General features: G+C 40.8%; 1 protein-coding gene across 4 annotated transcripts in view; it reads right to left on the reverse strand.

Annotated features, from left to right (window-relative positions):
- Nucleotides 1-21,936, reverse strand: part of LOC126281600 (semaphorin-2A-like) — a 944,484-nt gene that overhangs the window by 177,210 nt on the left and 745,338 nt on the right. For all 4 annotated transcript variants that reach the window (XM_049980701.1, XM_049980702.1, XM_049980703.1 and 1 more), the window contains one exon: nucleotides 12,276-12,327. In XM_049980701.1, the coding sequence (XP_049836658.1) occupies nucleotides 12,276-12,327 (52 nt within the window). The remainder of the gene's footprint in view (nucleotides 1-12,275; nucleotides 12,328-21,936) is intronic.

Below are 21,936 nucleotides of genomic sequence, written 5' to 3' on the forward strand. Positions count from 1 at the left end.
TCACTGATGATGGTCGAGGTAGAGAGGACTTAAAATGCTGCCTGGCAATAGCAAGGAAAGCGTTTCTGCAGAAGAGAAATTTGTTAACATCAAATGTAGATTTCAATGTCGTTGTTGTTATTGTTGTTGTTGTTGTTGTTGTTGTTGTTGTGGTTTCCAGTCCTGAGACTGGATTGATGCAGCTCTCCATGCTACTCTATCCTGTGCAAGCTTCTTCATTTCCCAGTACCTACTGCAACCTACATCCTTCTGAATCTGTTTAGTGTATTCATCTCTTGTTCTCCCTCTACGATTTTTACCCTCCAAGCTGCCCTCCAATACTAAACTGGTGATCCCTTGATGCCTCAGAACATGTCCCACCAACCGATCCCTTCTTCTAGTCAAGTTGTGTCACAAATTTCTCTTCTCTCCAATTCTATTCTATACCTCCTCATTAGTTATGTGATCTACCCATCTAATCTACTCTATGTTAGGAAGTCTTTTTTGAAAGTATGTGTGTGCTGTTTAGCATGTATGAAAGTGAAACATGGATGATAAACAGTTTAGACAAGAATATGCTAGAAGCTTCTGAAATGTGGTGTTACAGAAGAATACTGGAAATCAGATGGTTATATCACTTAAATGATGAGAAATTGGCGAGAAAAAAATTTGTGGTGCAAGCTGACAAAAAGAAGGGATCGATGTATAGGATACATTCTGAGACATCAAGGGATCATCAATTTAGTGCTGGAGGGAAGTGTGGGAAATGAAAATCGTAGAGAGAGACGAAGAGATGTATACACTAAGCAGATTCAGAAGGATGTAGGCTGCAGTATTTATTCAGAGATGAAGAAGTTTGCACAGGATAGAGTAGAGAGCTGCATCAAACACTCTTCGGAATGAAGACAACAGCAACTATCAGTGCCCAGCATTTGATCACCAAAGACGTATCATCCATTTTGTAATTGGAAAAATACGAGTTTTCGGCTCATATTCATTAAATCAGTATCGTTTACATTCCTATTTAGAATGTGAACTTTGCTGAGTTGTGGTACACGGCTCGTTTATTACGAACGGTACTTAGATAGCACTGAACCCAAGACCACAGACAAAGCAAGTCCAGGCTTGGTCGACTATATCCTTCGTGGGGCTGGGTGACGTGTTGAGCGACGCTCGCGGTGTAAAGTGGGTGATAGGCACTCCGTTGGTGGTGGGACCCCGCAAATCGATCGCATTTACCGATACCGAATCATTGTGGGCAGCACACTTAGTGTCACTTGATTCGCCTATACAATTCGGCATTTCCTATGCCCGCCTACAATAGAGTTTTTTGGTCAAACACACACACACACACACACACACACACACACACACACACACAAGCGCGCGCGCGCGCACGTTAAATAGAATATAGAGACGACTAAGATGATTATCTTTCGTGGATACGTTCAACGCAGCCCGTTATATCCGCCACGTGTGGAGAATATTGAGACGGCCTAAACGATATTTTTAAAGAAGCCAATCTCGAAGAACGTGAGATAGCACAATGTCTCTAAAAACTAAGACGAAATACTCACTTTATTAAGGTTTAAACTTTTTGGCGTCCTTTAAGTGATTACGTGTTAATGTGCAAAAACGGGAAGTTCGTATGGTGTTATTATCTGGAAGGGACACCGCTGGATACTGCACTGAACATTTCCTGCAAACAAAAAGTGAAGCCGCCACCAACCCGAAAGATTGTTTCAACCTCGCAGTGTTTATCTAAACATGGTACTATTGGAGGTGGCATGCTCTTGCCTCCCTCTGACGTTTGAACTGAGTTCCCAGAAAGTTACAGTGGGCTGTACAGTGTAACTTGTTCTCCATATCTCGGTCTCACCTATCATTATTTCCCATTAAAAAATTATTGACAGAAATGGAAGGAGCGATAACTGACGAAACAAACGCTATTATCCACTGGGAATCGAAATCTGGACACTTGGATTTGTAGATGGCACTTATCCATTACTTAACCATTTCTTTTATTTTTATACAAACAGTTTATAAAGTTACATAACTTTTTTAGTTCACTAAATTATTCCGGTGAGCAAAGAAGAAAAAATTAAATAAAGAAAATGGTAGTTGATGAACATAATGAAAAATAAACTATACGAAAGATACTAATGTAAGCCATTGTACGAGAATGTAACCTACCTCAGCCCCAAGTCCCTTTACCAACAGTCAACGTTTTCTCGTCTTTTACGGGATGCCGAAATGAAGATGAGGTGTTAGAATGCAGCAACAGGACATAAGAGTTAATAGCTGGAAAGGGGATAGTCGGATGTCGTGTTGAGTATTAGTCAGTTGTGAGAGCCAGTACCACTACTACAGAGTCACAATTGCATTTAAATGCATCCCCATTGCGCCATGAATAAGAAGCACAGTGCATGGCACATAACTAATAACAGATTAACCCCAAAGCATTAACGTTCTGGTCTGACCTAAGCGTATCAGACAGTGAGCGTTGCCTCGCGACTGGCGTTCCCAGTCAACCCGCAGTTAAACCCGGATCTGGTGACCCAGATTCAATACTGTGGGATCAAGCGCTTAGCTGACGGACCTCATATCGCTGGATCACAGTGAACACTGCAATACATTCGATAGTAATTACATGTAGCACTGCTCTACGTAGTGCATGATCGACGCCATTACAGTGATTGATAGGCAATTCAGCCAATAACTACACGATATCGGATCTTTGCCATCGGTTTCCCGATACTTCTTCACAGCTGATGATCCAGCGGCTCAAATTAAATACATTGTGTAGGCTGGATGCAAGATGTCGTTTCTTGTCCACTCTCGGCTCAATTCGGACGATGATAATGGCAAAGGATGCACGATTTCATTAGCGTCCCCGGTTGCATTATGCAGCAACGTACCCGAAGAAATGCTTCTCCAGGAAGCCTTTGCACATCACGATGACACCAATGTTCTACGGCTGATCGATTTTTACGCAACATTTCACAGCTTGTGAACAAAATTCAATCCTCCCCCACACCCCCGAAAAAAGATAAGCAGACTCGTTTTAGTAAGGAACGACAAACAGTTCCTTGGTAATCTGGTCGGTTTCACTTCTTTTTTGTGCGACTTTATACATTATTTAAATTAGCAGTTTACAGTGTGAGATGTCATAATGGTTATTCGATTGCTACAGGCTAGTGCCATATTCGGTCTTGTGATAATGACGCTATTCAGTCAATCCTATGCTAAGTGTATGGCTTCAAAGATTTACAACACCTGGTAAAATAATTTGGCACCTCTTACACCTCCCAGAGATTTCAGTAACTTGCAACATATGTCATCCACTGCTGCTGCTGTTTTTCAGTGCATTTCAAATGGTTCAAATGGCTCTGAGCACTATGGGACTCAACTGCTGTGGTCATTAGTCCCCTAGAACTTAGAACTACTTAAACCTAACTAACCTAAGCACATCACACACATCCATGCCCGAGGCAGGATTCGAACCTGCGACCGTAGCAGTCGCACTCAGTGCATTTCAATGAGTGCTCTGTCAAACTGATTGCACACCAACATCCTTCTCTGTTCCATCCAGCATCGGGACTTATCTTGTCATACATATCTGTTATGTACTACCTCCCATTGAAATAATTTGTTTACCCGTGATGAACGGGAGTCTAACACCGGTAGTCCTTTACCTCAGAAAAACGAACTTCTCAGAAGATATCAAGTTAAGCCTCCTTATAGGTGCGTCAATGTTTCCATTACCATGTTGTTCTTTACTTTTCTCTCATATCGGTATTCATAGCTGCAAGTAGGGCTGTGTCCCTGAATTCTGAAACACAGCACGCATTTTACATACTTTCGGGGAAGCAGAATTCTCATTAAACGTTTATAAGAGGACTGTCCAGAAAGTAAGTTACGATTGATCGCGAAATGAAAATCACAGTGAAAATCGGAAATGTTTCATTTGTAACAGTTAACTACACCTTTAAGCTACTTCTCTACGTTGTCACCGTTCTGACTCAGACACTCGTCGTAGCGTTGTACCAACTTTCCAATACCCTCATCATAGTAGGCAGCCGCCAGTGCTTTCCGCCAATTCTCTACGCTGGCCTAAAGCTCGTTGCCTGTGCCAAACTGTTGTCTTCATAGCCAGCGCGGTACGTTTGAGCAGAAATGAAACTCAGTGGGAGACAATTACGGGCTGTATTGTGGGTAACCAAACATTTCCAATTGAAACGATGCAGGAACATCTTCATTGCCCCTGCAGAATGAGGCTCAGAATTGTCTTGACGAAGAAACCGCACGACAGTTATGTAATGTTGGTTGCATAGCTTCAGAGGAAAGTTCTCACCAGGCCCTCGTACTTGGCGGGAGACACTATTTTCTCTAACATCTTTACGCGGTCACTAAGAGCTCAGGAATGAAAAGATCGACATAATTCTACCTAGAGTCATATTAGAGACACTGCTCATTATATCTTTGCAAAGCTTTATCGGATTTTCGTAGACGTTTCCATTTCGCGACCGATCGTAACTTACTTTATGGACAGTCATCGTATTAAGCAATTGAAAGTATCGATTCTACACATGCGACTCACAGGTAGCTACGGTCATGATACACTTCAATGCAACCTCATATCGTCTGTAACATGAGCTGCTGTAGACGAAATACACTGACGGAAAAAAAATCGCAGCGCCAAGAAGGAGTTGTACGACATAAACGAAACTCATCAGGCGCGTTTATACATCTGAAAGTTGATATCTATACAGATTTCGCGTCAGTCGCTTTGAGCAGGGGCTAGTAGAGGGACTATGAAAAAGCAAATCAGTTTCTCTTTAAACACATTTTGTAACGGTTGTGAGCACTAGTTATCTTTGAGACTGGACGTGGTGAGTAGATATTAAACTGCGCGTCATTTACGACGGCGGCCTAGTTTAGGTTCGTTCTGCGCATAAATAAAGTAATTGAACAAATGCAATGTCTTGATAGCAGACTTTCTTTAATAGAAAGTTTGGAAAAAGCATTATTTATACGAGTTGCTTCATATTCTATTAATTAATTAAACCAAACAAGCAATAAGCCTCCTAATTGGTTCAAATGGCTCTGAGCACTATGGGACTTAACATCTGTGGCCATCAGTCCCCTAGAACTTAGAACTACTTAAACCTAACTAACCTAAGGACATCACACACATCCATGCCCGAGGCAGGATTCGAACCTGCGACCGTAGCAGTCGCACTCAGTGCATTTCAATGAGTGCTCTGTCAAACTGATTGCACACCAACATCCTTCTCTGTTCCATCCAGCATCGGGACTTATCTTGTCATACATATCTGTTATGTACTACCTCCCATTGAAATAATTTGTTTACCCGTGATGAACGGGAGTCTAACACCGGTAGTCCTTTACCTCAGAAAAACGAACTTCTCAGAAGATATCAAGTTAAGCCTCCTTATAGGTGCGTCAATGTTTCCATTACCATGTTGTTCTTTACTTTTCTCTCATATCGGTATTCATAGCTGCAAGTAGGGCTGTGTCCCTGAATTCTGAAACACAGCACGCATTTTACATACTTTCGGGGAAGCAGAATTCTCATTAAACGTTTATAAGAGGACTGTCCAGAAAGTAAGTTACGATTGATCGCGAAATGAAAATCACAGTGAAAATCGGAAATGTTTCATTTGTAACAGTTAACTACACCTTTAAGCTACTTCTCTACGTTGTCACCGTTCTGACTCAGACACTCGTCGTAGCGTTGTACCAACTTTCCAATACCCTCATCATAGTAGGCAGCCGCCAGTGCTTTCCGCCAATTCTCTACGCTGGCCTAAAGCTCGTTGCCTGTGCCAAACTGTTGTCTTCATAGCCAGCGCGGTACGTTTGAGCAGAAATGAAACTCAGTGGGAGACAATTACGGGCTGTATTGTGGGTAACCAAACATTTCCAATTGAAACGATGCAGGAACATCTTCATTGCCCCTGCAGAATGAGGCTCAGAATTGTCTTGACGAAGAAACCGCACGACAGTTATGTAATGTTGGTTGCATAGCTTCAGGGGAAAGTTCTCACCAGGCCCTCGTACTTGGCGGGAGACACTATTTTCTCTAACATCTTTACGCGGTCACTAAGAGCTCAGGAATGAAAAGATCGACATAATTCTACCTAGAGTCATATTAGAGACACTGCTCATTATATCTTTGCAAAGCTTTATCGGATTTTCGTAGACGTTTCCATTTCGCGACCGATCGTAACTTACTTTATGGACAGTCATCGTATTAAGCAATTGAAAGTATCGATTCTACACATGCGACTCACAGGTAGCTACGGTCATGATACACTTCAATGCAACCTCATATCGTCTGTAACATGAGCTGCTGTAGACGAAATACACTGACGGAAAAAAAATCGCAGCGCCAAGAAGGAGTTGTACGACATAAACGAAACTCATCAGGCGCGTTTATACATCTGAAAGTTGATATCTATACAGATTTCGCGTCAGTCGCTTTGAGCAGGGGCTAGTAGAGGGACTATGAAAAAGCAAATCAGTTTCTCTTTAAACACATTTTGTAACGGTTGTGAGCACTAGTTATCTTTGAGACTGGACGTGGTGAGTAGATATTAAACTGCGCGTCATTTACGACGGCGGCCTAGTTTAGGTTCGTTCTGCGCATAAATAAAGTAATTGAACAAATGCAATGTCTTGATAGCAGACTTTCTTTAATAGAAAGTTTGGAAAAAGCATTATTTATACGAGTTGCTTCATATTCTATTAATTAATTAAACCAAACAAGCAATAAGCCTCCTAATTGGTTCAAATGGCTCTGAGCACTATGGGACTTAACATCTGTGGCCATCAGTCCCCTAGAACTTAGAACTACTTAAACCTAACTAACCTAAGGACATCACACACATCCATGCCCGAGGCAGGATTCGAACCTGCGACCGTAGCAGTCGCACTCAGTGCATTTCAATGAGTGCTCTGTCAAACTGATTGCACACCAACATCCTTCTCTGTTCCATCCAGCATCGGGACTTATCTTGTCATACATATCTGTTATGTACTACCTCCCATTGAAATAATTTGTTTACCCGTGATGAACGGGAGTCTAACACCGGTAGTCCTTTACCTCAGAAAAACGAACTTCTCAGAAGATATCAAGTTAAGCCTCCTTATAGGTGCGTCAATGTTTCCATTACCATGTTGTTCTTTACTTTTCTCTCATATCGGTATTCATAGCTGCAAGTAGGGCTGTGTCCCTGAATTCTGAAACACAGCACGCATTTTACATACTTTCGGGGAAGCAGAATTCTCATTAAACGTTTATAAGAGGACTGTCCAGAAAGTAAGTTACGATTGATCGCGAAATGAAAATCACAGTGAAAATCGGAAATGTTTCATTTGTAACAGTTAACTACACCTTTAAGCTACTTCTCTACGTTGTCACCGTTCTGACTCAGACACTCGTCGTAGCGTTGTACCAACTTTCCAATACCCTCATCATAGTAGGCAGCCGCCAGTGCTTTCCGCCAATTCTCTACGCTGGCCTAAAGCTCGTTGCCTGTGCCAAACTGTTGTCTTCATAGCCAGCGCGGTACGTTTGAGCAGAAATGAAACTCAGTGGGAGACAATTACGGGCTGTATTGTGGGTAACCAAACATTTCCAATTGAAACGATGCAGGAACATCTTCATTGCCCCTGCAGAATGAGGCTCAGAATTGTCTTGACGAAGAAACCGCACGACAGTTATGTAATGTTGGTTGCATAGCTTCAGGGGAAAGTTCTCACCAGGCCCTCGTACTTGGCGGGAGACACTATTTTCTCTAACATCTTTACGCGGTCACTAAGAGCTCAGGAATGAAAAGATCGACATAATTCTACCTAGAGTCATATTAGAGACACTGCTCATTATATCTTTGCAAAGCTTTATCGGATTTTCGTAGACGTTTCCATTTCGCGACCGATCGTAACTTACTTTATGGACAGTCATCGTATTAAGCAATTGAAAGTATCGATTCTACACATGCGACTCACAGGTAGCTACGGTCATGATACACTTCAATGCAACCTCATATCGTCTGTAACATGAGCTGCTGTAGACGAAATACACTGACGGAAAAAAAATCGCAGCGCCAAGAAGGAGTTGTACGACATAAACGAAACTCATCAGGCGCGTTTATACATCTGAAAGTTGATATCTATACAGATTTCGCGTCAGTCGCTTTGAGCAGGGGCTAGTAGAGGGACTATGAAAAAGCAAATCAGTTTCTCTTTAAACACATTTTGTAACGGTTGTGAGCGCTAGTTATCTTTGAGACTGGACGTGGTGAGTAGATATTAAACTGCGCGTCATTTACGACGGCGGCCTAGTTTAGGTTCGTTCTGCGCATAAATAAAGTAATTGAACAAATGCAATGTCTTGATAGCAGACTTTCTTTAATAGAAAGTTTGGAAAAAGCATTATTTATACGAGTTGCTTCATATTCTATTAATTAATTAAACCAAACAAGCAATAAGCCTCCTAATTCAGGCGATAGCAAGGAAAGGTGTTTGTATCATTCTCACTAACCGCTTTTTCACATATAAAGAACAGAGGTAATTCTTTATTTCCTATTGTACTTCGACGAAATATGAGTAATTCATAGTCATACAAACAGTGTTTGTTGGTATTTTGCGTGATATGTTCTTGTCCTACAGGAGGGCCATTAAACGATGAACTGCGTTAGTGTAATGGTTAATGTGTGTGGCTGCCTAGCGAAAGGGTCTGAGTTCAAGCCTTTTCTTTATTTAAAAACAATATCGAAGTGTCTTACTTCATGAATTTTATTCGTTTGAATGTAATTTTTTGAAATTTCTAGTGGCAACTAAAATCGAACATCGCAAAGTTTCCGCTATGGGCTTTTACCTCTGTAAACTCTTCAAAATTTCGTGCAATGGTTTAGTACATTTAATGCAGCACAGTAACTGCGTTGAACATCGAAACAAAATTAAGTCATTTATGGGGGGAAGGTATCAGTCAAGAAGAGGTGTAAAAATCAAATTTTTGGGCCAAAATGTGTGTCAAAGCAGTCGGAACACTATGTGCCTGCAGAGACGAGCAGTGCAGTGATGACAAAATCGTTCACAGCGCCGAATGCGGGGGGCACGTCTCTGTAGCAGCGAAAGGGTATATGCGGTCGTGGTGGCTTTACTTCATAAACTGCGCGCTCCCTCCTAAACCTAAATTTGCGAACTGTACTATACTATGGCGCTTCTTCTCTTGGCGCGTGCAACTGGCAACGCAGCAATCTCCCGCGTTTGGACGGGCATGCGCGACCCACCGAGATAAAAGAATTGAACTATAGTCAACAATGCCTTTAAGGCGACAAAGACGCCATTATCAACACCTCACTGAGTTTGAACCAGAAGTTGGATGTTCCTTCTGCGATACTGCAGAAAGGCCTGGCAGGAATCTAGCCACTCTATATGATTTTTGGCAGTGGTGGTCACGAGAATGTATGGTCTCAAGAAGCCTGGGCTCCGGACAGTCACATGACACCATCGAGAAGAAAAACTATCGTGTTAGGTCTGTGACTCTGGCGCATCGTACTTCGGTTACAGCAGCAATCTGAGCAGCAGTTGGCGCCACGTGGCACAACAGTTTGTTACAAACTGGTTATTTCAAGGACAGCACAGAGCCAGATGCTCTCTAGCGAGCATTCCATCGACCCCAAGCCCCCACCGCTTTCGACTTCAGTGGTGTCAACCGAGAGCTCATTGGAGGGCAGAGCGGTGGTCTGTTGTGTTTTCTGATGGAAGCTGGCTCTAACTCGGTGCCAGTAATGGCCGGTTGAGGGCCTGAAACCAACCTGTCTGCGTTCTGTACACAGAGGACCTACACCAGGCGTTACGGTCTGAGGTGCGATTTCATATGGCAGCAGCACTACTCTTGTGGTTATTTCATGCAACATAACTGCAAATTTTTGCGTCAATCTGGTGATTCGACCTGTTGTGCTGCCATTCATGAACAGCATATGAAGCGGTATTTTCCAACAGGATAACGCTCGTCCACATACCGCTGTTGAAACCAGTGCTTTTTTTCTAAAAAAAAGTTTGAGGGCACTCCGACATTGGATATAATGCAGTGAAAATTACTTACAACTGAAGCATGGGGTACCACCCATCTGCTTTTAGCCATGACGTCATTTTCCATAGTCTTCTGTTTGGCACAAAGTATCACTTGGGCAGCAGCTTGATGGGTGGAACTTACTTTATGTTTGAATTTTTTTATGTAAAGAAAACATTTCTTCTTCTCTGGAACCACCTGAAGATGACACAGATACTGTAGTTCAAGGCCGTACAATGTTCATGCCTTGTTTATTTCTTTCTAGGCCTAAACTTCCTACTTCTTTGCAAATTCTGCAGCCAAGTTTTTTGTTTGAAACGATCAACCAGTCATTTTTCTCACAAAATGCAATTTCTTGTTCCAAAGTCCAACATTCTGGACGATCATTTAATTTTCTGTCATACACATGTTCGTTCACTGCACTTTCACACGTAGGTTCAATGATCAGGTTTACAGTTTCAATTTCGTCATCCACTGATGTTGAACTTCCTGGCTTTTCACTCGCACATAAATTATTGAGAGTTTTTGGTTTTTTTAGATGCAGGACAAAAAGTAAAATAGTTTGTTACTTTCCTGCTTATCTCTCACCTCCAACTTAACTTACAAGTTGCAAAGAAAGATAGGACACACTGTAAAACTTCGCACAACCAACAAGACTGGAACAGCAAACGCAAACGAATATAGAACAACAGAACAAAGATGGCAAAGCATCGTGAAGGATTATGGTAACGGGACCATAGAGACATCTACCGGTAGCTCGGCGTCTGAGGGAACGCATATCCGTTTAGCATTACCATCGCCCACTATAAACGTGCGAGGTCACTACATGCTTATCGAACTGGCTGCCAGCGATTCGGTTGTCGATAACTGTTGCAGTAGATTCGAAAGGCTTGTAACAGTCAATGACATCGCTTTTCCCACCAAAAACTGCACTGTTATCGCTCGTACTGCAATTAACAACACGAAAAAATGAAATAAAAAAATATGTCCGTGAAATAAGTCTTTGGTACTCTTCCAAGTTCTCAACATCGCAAAAAAAATTACTTGTCGACAAAAAAGTTTAGGGGTACGGATCCCCCAGCGTTCCCCCAGAAAAACAACACTGGTTGTAACCCAACATTCTCTACAGCGTGTCAGCATGTTGGATTGGCCCGCTCAATCACCAAATCTGTCTTCAACCGAGCACATATGTGATGTCATCGGACTACAGCTCCAGCGTCATCCACAAACAGTATTAACCCTCCCTGTTTTGACAGACCAAGTGGAACAGGTATGGACCTTCATTCCACAAACTGACATCCGGCACGTGTACAACACGATACATGCACGTTTGCATTCAACACTCTGACCGCTACACCGGTTAAAAAAGTTCCAGCATTTCATATTTGCAATGGCTTATCTCGCGCTTAAATTAACCTGTGATCTTGCATTATAACCAGCCAAATATGTTACCTAGACAAATGCATTCCCCAAATTTCATTACTATACGTTAATTATTTTTTGGTTCTCCGATTTTCTTTTCCGTCAGTGTAATTACAAATCTGATACGTCGTGGTCAGCAAATTCCAAATGTGACATTTTGTACTAATGGTACACTACAGTAGAATGACATGTCTGTAGTCATTATTACTAGTGTTTCGCTGCAAAACCAAATAGTTTTTGTCCAAATAAAAACAGGAATTAATAATTAATTTAAAAAATATGCTCTCTTGGCAGACTTCCAGATTTTTTCGTGTTGCTGTAGTGACAATTTTCACAAACATACTTTTTATTCTGAAATAACTTCTCAATATTAGCCCCAGAGTGAAATCAGTCGCATGCAAATAGGGCGTAATACGCGAGCCCATGCTTGTTGGGAATAATGTGTCTGTGGAAATAAATGAAAAAGATAGGCGCAGATAAAAAAATTAAAAGTCGGGAACAAAGTGAAAATGTAAGTACAAAGCTAGTGTATTAATACGATGGTGATTTGTTAGTCGTTGATCTGAAAAATTATTTTATTTCATTAAGCAAGCTAGTCAGTGTACAGTGAAACTGCTGCTACGCTAACGGCCTGTAATAATATTTCTCCACCACGTTTATGTACTACAGCGCTTTTTTTTTTTTTTTTTTTTTTTTTGCATGTTATTCCTCTAAGGAAAGAGAAAGGCATCAAAATCTGAGAATGGCGACAAAACGTGTCTATACTTACATCGCACTGCGACTGACTGATGTTGTTGAGGTTCAGTCTGAAGACGCGATCCCTGTGAACAACAGAACAAAACGTGAGGATTATCAGGAAAATTAAAATAAGTACTGCTTTTCTGGCATTTTCTATCACCACTTACTTACGGAGAATTATCTGTTATACACCTAGTGTGAATATATAGTTGATAGTGAGTATTAACTTTTCTTTTGCATTACTGCATTATAGTGTACCGATCCGTAGTTCTTTATCTTTTACGTTATTGCTGTGGACAGACACAATAGGTACATAATACGTTTTTTTTATGACATAGCGCGTTATTATTAAGACATCTAGTTATTCAACTATTGATGCTGCTCAACATATTCATTATTATTAACACATTTAATCACGTACGTACTGCGTTTTCCTTTCATGTAAATCTTTGTTGTTTTTTAAATAAATGTAATATGTGCGTAAAATTGCTACGCAAGTCAGAGATCACAATAATCAAGTTGAACTGTAGACTCTTTGACGAAAAGTGCGTGGCTGAGACGTGATTGTTGTTCAGTGAGGGAGATATGCGAACAAATAAACTTCTGTGAGACTACCAAAGCAGCAGTTCCAGGTGGATGAAATGTGTTTTGGACCTTCGAACGAAAACGCAAGACTATAGTGGCGGCTTTCAGCAGGCATGCAACGAGCAGATGCAGACGTAGAACTATCACATTCACCAAAGCGATTGGAATATAATGGAAGTACTTGAATATGAGTATGCTACACCGCCATCTAACAGCAGACTTCGCTGGAAGACATGGTTCAGCGCGCACAGCTAAGTGACTTTATACTTCGCACTTCTCTGCAAGCAAAATTTATGAAGACTTTTATTTTCTTTTTGAAGGACGTGCATACTTTCATTTTGTATGTACAGCAATATGTATCGTTGATTGCACTTCGATGTGGTTTTACAAATAATGTCACATATTTTCTTGTTGTTAACAGCCACACACGATATCTGATTTGTGATCTTTGCTCTTATTTGTCATTATATGTGGCTTCTTGTGCGTTTTGAGGGATGTGTTTGGGCATGTGTATGTTTCGGTAATGAAATGTGCGTACCTTTCTGTTGCACTCTATGAAAGATGCGTGACATGTAGCTTCCGCCACTACGACTTTGCCAATCGGAAATAACTGAAACGCATGTTATATCTTACTAAAAACTTCACACAGGGAGGGTAACTTGAACGTGAGAGCCAGGCGATGACGGAGCGCCTGATTTCTGAAAATTGTCGCGCTGCAGTTTCCTGAAGGCGTGGATAAACTGATTGCTCTTTCACTCATATCTGGCGTTATTACGGTTTATGTGGATTTACATCGTGAAAGTGGTTATATTGTTTACCTAATTTACATATTTTGAGGTCGCTTCTTAATGGTGGACGTGACTTTTCATAATATACACTCCTGGAAATTGAAATAAGAACACCGTGAATTCATTGTCCAGGAAGGGGAAACTTTATTCACACATTCCTGGGGTCAAATATTTCACATGACCACACTGACAGAACCACAGGCACATAGACACAGGCAAAAGAGCATACACAATGTCGGCACTAGTACAGTGTATATCCACCTTTCGCAGCAATGCAGGCTGCTATTCTCCCATGGAGACGATCGTAGAGATGCTGGATGTAGTCCTGTGGAACGGCTTGCCATGCCATTTCCACCTGGCGCCTCAGTTGGACCAGCGTTCGTGCTGGACGTGCAGACCGCGTGAGACGACGCTTCATCCAATCCCAAACATGCTCAATGGGGGACAGATCCGGAGATCTTGCTGGACAGGGTAGTTGACTTACACCTTCTAGAGCACGTTGGGTGGCACGGGATACATGCGGACGTGCATTGTCCTGTTGGAACAGCAAGTTCCCTTGCCGGTCTAGGAATGGAAGAACGATGGGTTCGATGACGGTTTGGATGTACCGTGCACTATTCAGTATCCCCTCGACGATCACCAGAGGTGTACGGCCAGTGTAGGAGATCACTCCCCACACCATGATGCCGGGTGTTGGCCCTGTGTGCCTCGGTCGTATGCAGTCCTGATTGTGGCGCTCACCTGCACGGCGCCAAACACGCATACGACCATCATTGGCACCAAGGCAGAAGCGACTCTCATCGCTGAAGACGACACGTCTCCATTCGTCCCTCCATTCACGCCTGTCGCGACACCACTGGAGGCGGGCTGCACGATGTTGGGGCGTGAGCGGAAGACGGCCTAACGATGTGCGGGACCGTAGCCCAGCTTCATGGAGACGGTTGCGAATGGTCCTAGCCGATACCCCAGGAGCAACAGTGTCCCTAATTTGCTGGGAAGTGGCGGTGCGGTCCCCTACGGCACTGCGTAGGATCCTACGGTCTCGGCGTGCATCCGTGCCTCGCTGCGGTCCGGTCCCAGGTCGACGGGCACGTGCACTTTCCGCCGACCACTGGCGACAACATCGATGTACTGTGGAGACCTCACGCCCCACGTGTTGAGCAATTCGGCGGTACGTCCATCCGGCCTCCCGCATGCCCACTATACGCCCTCGCTCAAAGTCCGTCAACTGCACATACGGTTCACGTCCACGCTGTCGCGGCATGCTACCAGTGTTAAAGACTGCGATGGAGCTCCGTATACCACGGCAAACTGGCTGACACTGACGGCGGCGGTGCACAAACGCTGCGCAGCTAGCGCCATTCGACGGCCAACACCGCGGTTCCTGGTGTGTCTGCTGTGCCGTGCGTGTGATCACTCTTTGTACAGCCCTCTCGCAGTGTCCAGAGCAAGTATGATGGGTCTGACACACCGGTGTCAATGTATTCTTTTTTCCATTTCCAGGAGTGTATGTGACACAGATGAAGTTTTACGCGTCTCAAATGATTCATGATACTTTATCAAGAATTTGGTGCGAATGTTTTGACTTTTTTTCGTCAGCCTGGTCGAAATTTAATTTACTGTGAAAAGTCGCATAGTGGCTGGATTTTATAGGCAGTATCAGCTGTTACGGAAACTGGAATATTTCTTTCTATCGATATATGTTCCAGTAACATTCTTTTTGCAGCCAAACCAGCTTCACTTTCAAATTACGAGATTTAGAAAACAAAAAATATTTAGAATGTCAAGTTTTTACGTTGTCACATTACAGTTTTAACTAAGCATTCTGACATCTGTCGTTGAGGGATAGGATACCTATCAGATCTACTTGGTTCTACAGTGAAGGCTATTTCATATTGCCATTGTGCAATGTTTAGCAATCTTTTATTACGGTCTGGTCGTGAGCACAGTAATAGGATTCCAGCTGCTCCACTTCCTGTGCCACCTCGCGATAGTATCTTAAGAACGAATCGGTAAATGGTTCCGCAGTAGCCAAATTTCCTAATTTGTTCGCAGTTCTCTTTGGATGATAGGTATGTCTAAGTAGTAATTGGTTCCTTGACTCTTAGAACGATGTAGTAACGTAATTATACAAATAATCATTTTCGTGGTGCCAAATACGGATTTACGTATCCAAGAATATCTTAAGTGCATTGTTATGATTTGCTTAATGAATTATAAAGCTCGTCACTGTCTCAGTGTTACGTCTTTATATAACTGATGCGTGCTGATCAAAGCGGAAGAAAATAATACTTTAGAATGGACAGGCCTATATCCTAGTAAGCACTGTAAACTATATCCTGAGGTAGTTAGCAAAAATGTGGTTTGTCACATTCCAAAAATTGTTGAACTGGATGCATAATCTGTTGTTCTTGTTGTGGTCTTCAGTCCTGAGACTGGTTTGATGCAGCTCTCCATGCTACTCTATCCTGTGCAAGCTTCTTCATCTTCCAGTAACTACTGCAACCTACATCCTTCTTAATCTGCTTACTGTATTCATCTCTTGGTCTCCCTCTATGATTTTTACCCTCCACGCTGCCCTCCAATACTAAATTGGTGATCCCTTGATGCCTCATAACATTTCCTACCAACCGATCCCTTCTTCTAGTCAAGTTGTGTAACACATTTCTCTTCTCCCCAATCCGATTCAATACTTCCTCGTTACTTATGTGATATACCCATCTAATCTTCGGCATTCTTCTGTAGCACCACATTTCGAAAGCTTCTATTCTCTTCTTGTCCAAACTATTTATCGTCGATGTTTCACTTCCACACATGGCAACACTCCATACAAATACTTTCAGAAACGACTTCCTGACACTTGCGAGCAACAGAAAGAGATTGAAACTGCGTTTATGCTTATATCAAAACATGTTTAATTTCCGGACGTTACACTTGGAAGCTTTAAATGGATAACCGACAAGTAACTGAATAGCTTAATGAATAGAGATTCTAATTGTAATGAAGCAACATTAAAACTTGGCTTTGTAAATAGTTTTGTTTTCTAAATCTCGTAATTTGAAAATAAAACTGGTTTGGAGGCAAAAAGAATCCAAAATTGAAAATGTTACTGGAATATATACCGATTAGTTCCCTGTATAGAATACATTCATTAGACAAACATAGTATTCTGACGCTCACTAACGATGCATTAATATCGCAGGATGCCCTTAACTAAGATTGAGTAAAAAATTATATTAGTTCTCAAGTAACTCTCCCTGAGAGAGAAATGGATGGACGACGCTTCACTAGAGATAACGGCTAGTTCTTTCGGCAGTTTTGTCTCGCCGTGATACATTCGTCCACCTCCGCTGGCTTTCTGCAACAGGCGATGACATAAGTTTCAAAACAGTTTCTCTAGAATGCCATATTCTTTATGCGAATTCGTTGTTGATTCATACAAATTCAAATCTTCTTTTATCACTTTAACCCACGAAACACCTGGAACTGGATGCAGTAATTTCCAGAAACGAGTGCCAGAGGGCTCGCTGGCACACGTGGAGGCTCTGCCATCTACCGGAGTGATGGAGAAACAACTACAATCGCGGTCAAGCATTTGCGAGTACGACTAATCCCACGACCTGCAAAAAATAATGAATTATCGAGCCAACAAATAAGTTGAACTAACTGACGAGAGAAGAATTGTTCTCTCATGTATTTACTGTAGAGATTTAGTGTTTCTGGAGAGTAGCAGAATCATCGCCACGAGCAAATAAATAATTCCGTTCTATATATGACAGTGAAGATTTTCACCGTACCTTGATGTCAGTAGTTCATAATTCTGAGTCATCTAATATGTCACGGTATAAGAATACTGACATCATAACAACATTTTATCGAACTCACACACATACATACACACACACACACACACACACACACACACACACACACACACACACACAGAGAGAGAGAGAGAGAGAGAGAGAGAGAGAGCATCTCTGATGAACTGAGAGGACCAAAAGATCTCACAACAAAGATATTTTTTTTTCCGTAGCTCTTCAGCTGTCAATAGTGCACCCGTGAGTTTTCGGCAACTTTGAGACATAATGCCCCCGGTGATGTATTGTTGAAAGACACAAATCTAAGACATCTAGTACAACTTTTTACGCTCTCTTAAATGAAATAACAAGAAAAGATGTTCTGAGCGATTTGCTTATCGATAATCTGAAACCAAATGCGCCGAGAAAACTGACGCCTTGATGCTTGAAAAATATGTGAAGTTTGGATTTTTATATCTCCAGAAAAAATTACTGGATACACCTCAAACCCTGCACATAATAACATACTAATACAAGGTTTTAGAATACAAAATTTCATCCTGCTCTCCAATAGCTTACAATGAGGGTAAAGCTACAGCTTTTTCAAAAAACGCCAAAAATGGCTGCTTCCGGTTCAGTTTTGCTGAAAAAAAAGTCTTCTGCAAACTGTTTTAAACCGTTTTCATTGGAAAGACGATGTTCTCCACCACCTAAAAAACTATATTTAGTTTCGCAGTGCGTGCATATAAGGCGCTAAAATACGACGACTAGGTGAAACGAAGTCGTCCGAAAAAGAAAAAATAGACGATTGAAAAAAAAGTAAGGTTTATCTTTTTATATTTCAGGAAGTAACTGCGTGATAAACCTGAAACTTCGCAGATAACAACTTACTAATACAAGGTCATAGAATATAAATTTTTATTCTCTTAGTGCTTTCCAATAGTTTAGAAACTGAGGGCAAAACGACGATTTTTCTAAATAAACCGCGTAAAATGGCTGTATCTGACCCACATTTACTAGAATGAGTCTTCTGAAAACTCTTTTAAATTGTTCTCATGCTCTAAACACCTAAACGACTATATTTGGTTTTCCGGTCCGAGTATATAAGGCCCTAAAAGCAACAAGGTGGGGGTGCATTGAATATGAGTCCATATTCTGCTGGTACTCACATTACATCTGACATATTTTATTATGTTCTAAAATTGTTTTGTACTGTCTGGAGGAGGGAATATCAAAAGTCTTGACGACTAGGAAGTGAAATAAAGCGTAATTAACTCGTAAAACGTCAAGTAAGAATGTCTTTTGCCACGACTTATGGTGACGTATTTCAGTCTTTCTGCTATAACTACAGAATCAAACTGGTAATAAGCTTCACCATCTACCTGCATATTATATTACCAAGGCGGTTGAGATCATGACAGTAAAATTATTCAAACAACTGAAACAGACATCGTATAAATAATTTACAGGTTTTACACCACTGTGACATTGTGTAACTTTTGGTGAAGTTCATAGCAATCTTCCTATTTTTTGGAATGGTTTCATATTATAGAGAATGATTAGTATGTCTTTTTATTGTGTAGTGCTACTGATGTGATAGTTTAATTCTGATTTAAGGTATAGTGCACTGTGTGTTGCCATACTTTGCAGTTAATGTGGAATATTAGTGTACACATGAGAAATGGTACAAATGTGTTGGTATAGTCCATGGTGACTTAACCACTTCCCGCCCCTTTTAAAATGAGAAACTCAGCAGTCCTAGCTGTTCAACGGCAGGCACGGTTGAGGTTATTCACAGGTTCCTCAACCTGATAAGGGTTTCTTTACGCACGATCCCAAGCTGATGATATATTTTTATAAGCGTCAGAGGCCAAAGCTACAAGAGGTCTCTGTTAGGGTCCTAAGCTTATATTTGCTTCAGTATGCATTTTCTTACATATTTCCTTAATTTGCTGTAGAAGGTCATGAGGAAAACTCTACCGCAGGCGAGATGATGTCACTGACGAGATTGCTTGGGAAGAAATTTTTATAAGACAAGAACCAAAAAATAACTTTTTTCAAATGTGATTACCTCAAATTATTAGTGCCTCAATTAGAGAAAACTGTTCTTTATATTGGATGCATTATTCCATTTACGTTTTCATGAAAAGAATTTTGTAGAGTTGAATGCTGTAGAGATGTCTACAAAATCAAAAACAAAAAAGAATACTTATGAGCAATTTTTCTGACTCAAGTTCATTTCCTAGTCATCAGGTCTTTTGAAATTGTCTTACACAGACAGTACTAAATAATTGTATAACGTGATAAAAGATGCCAGATTTAATTTAAGTACCAACGAAAATTGGCCCATTTTCAATTGATCTCCACACTGTCGTTCCATTTTAGGCCCCTATATGCTTGCATTGGAAAACCAAACACAGTTTTTTAGGTGTTTTAGAGCATGGTATTTCTAATGTAAACGATTTAAGAGAGATTTCAGAAGACTTTTATTTGTAAAAGTGGGTAAAATATAGCTAATTTTGGCAGTTTTAGAAAAATTGTCAACTTTTCCCTCAGCTAGTAAATTATTGGAAAGCAGTAGGAGAATAAAATTTTATATTCTAAGACCTTGTAATGATACGTTAGTATGCGCAAAGTTTCATGTTTATCCCGTAGTCACTTTCGTAGATATAAAAAGATGAATTTCACTTTTTTTTTGACAGACTTAATTTCACTTGTTGTTTATTAGCGCCTCATATGCTTGAATTGCAAAACCGAAAACAGCTTTTTAGGTGTTTTAGAACACAATCTTTCTAATGCAAACGATTTAAAAGAGTTTTCAGAAGGTTCTTTCCTGTAACGGTGGGTCGCAAATAACCATTTTGGTTTTTCTTTTATAAGAATCGTCATTTTTGCTCGCAGTATGTAAACTATTGAGAAACAGTGGGAGAATGAAATTTTATTTTCTAAGACCATATATTGTTGAGTTATTATGTGCGAAATTTTACATGTATCCGGCAGTTACTCTCAGAATATAAAAAGCTAGATTTTTTCAAGCGTCCATTTTTTTTTTGAACGATTTCGCTTCAACATATCGTTGTTTTTTGGAGCCTTATATGCTCGCATTGCAAAGCCAAATATAGCTTTTCAAGTAGTTTAGAACAAGGTGTTTCCTGTGAAAACGATTTAAAACAGTTTGCAGTAGACTCTTTTCTCTAACAGTGAGCCAAAAGCACCCGTCTTATGAGTTTTTTTTTTTTTTTTTAACCTTCGAATTTGCCCTCATTTGTAAACTATTGGGAAGCAGTAGGAGATTGAAATTTTGTATTCTAAGACCTTGTATTAGTAAGTGTAAGGTTTCAGGTGTATTTTGCAATTACTTCCGGAGATATAAAAAGCCATACTTCACAGTTTTTCGAGCGTCAATTTTTTCGGATGAATTACCATCTAGTTGTCCATATGCAAATCGCTCAGGATTTTTTTCTCATATTGTTTCGCTTAGGAGCGAGCAAAAATTATATAAAATGTCCATGTGTTACAAGAGAAGTTACATCTCAAAGTTGCCGAACACTCACGGGTGCACTGTGTATAGCTGCGCTATGGGGGTCAAACAAATGACAGTATCTGCGGAAGTATTTAATTAACGATTGTGAAACTTTAACAATGTTCGTTGGGAACACATGTGAATATTCGGACTAAATTTCAGCAGTATCCGTGATGGCCACGCGGGAACTCTTTCCGAAATTACACCACTTGGCGTAGAAAGGCCTAAACCTTACTGTTTCTGTAGCTAACTTTATAGTTATCGGAAGACGATTTATGTAAATTAAAACAAGAGAGGGTGTATACAGATACAGTGACACCTCACATGCTATACTCTGCCAATCTGAGGTTTGTTTCATGCCTGTCAAACAGTCTGTCAATAAACCCTTCTTTAGCTCTGTAAGCACGTATTTTTAGGGTTCTGTACCTCAATCGATACAAATGTAACCCTAATAGTATCACTCTGTTTCCCGTCTTTCTGTCTGTTAAAAACCCTTTTTCTCAGGGACGAGTGGACGTATAAAATAGAAATGTATGCCACTTACTAAGACCTACAGTCCCTTGACTGTGTAGTAAATGTAAGTTTTTAAGTTAGTTCAGTCACAAGATACGGCAATTTATGAAACGTATTTTGACACTCGCAAAATCACCCATCAAAGCCCATAGGAAACTTCTCGTCGACCTAGAATCATGAAATTTGAGAAGCAGCAAAATTTCACACTAAAAGTAAAGGAAAAATCCTAAAACTGTTAATCTGCAAACATATCACACGTAAAAAACTTTTATGTCATTTGTTATCAGACTTCAAGCATAAAATTAAAACATTCTCAAAAGTCTTGGAATATCAGGAACCCATATCGTGCCAGTATCAGTGGCGATAACAGACAAAAATATCCGACATAATAGATTCCGTAGATCAATGAAAAGTCTATATACATAATTAAGTCTGTACTGAGCTCTCAGAACGCGAATCCTACTAGAACCTTTTTTTCTTACA

This window comes from Schistocerca gregaria, chromosome 7 (assembly GCF_023897955.1).
Source record: "Schistocerca gregaria isolate iqSchGreg1 chromosome 7, iqSchGreg1.2, whole genome shotgun sequence".
Lineage (NCBI taxonomy): Eukaryota > Metazoa > Arthropoda > Insecta > Orthoptera > Acrididae > Schistocerca > Schistocerca gregaria.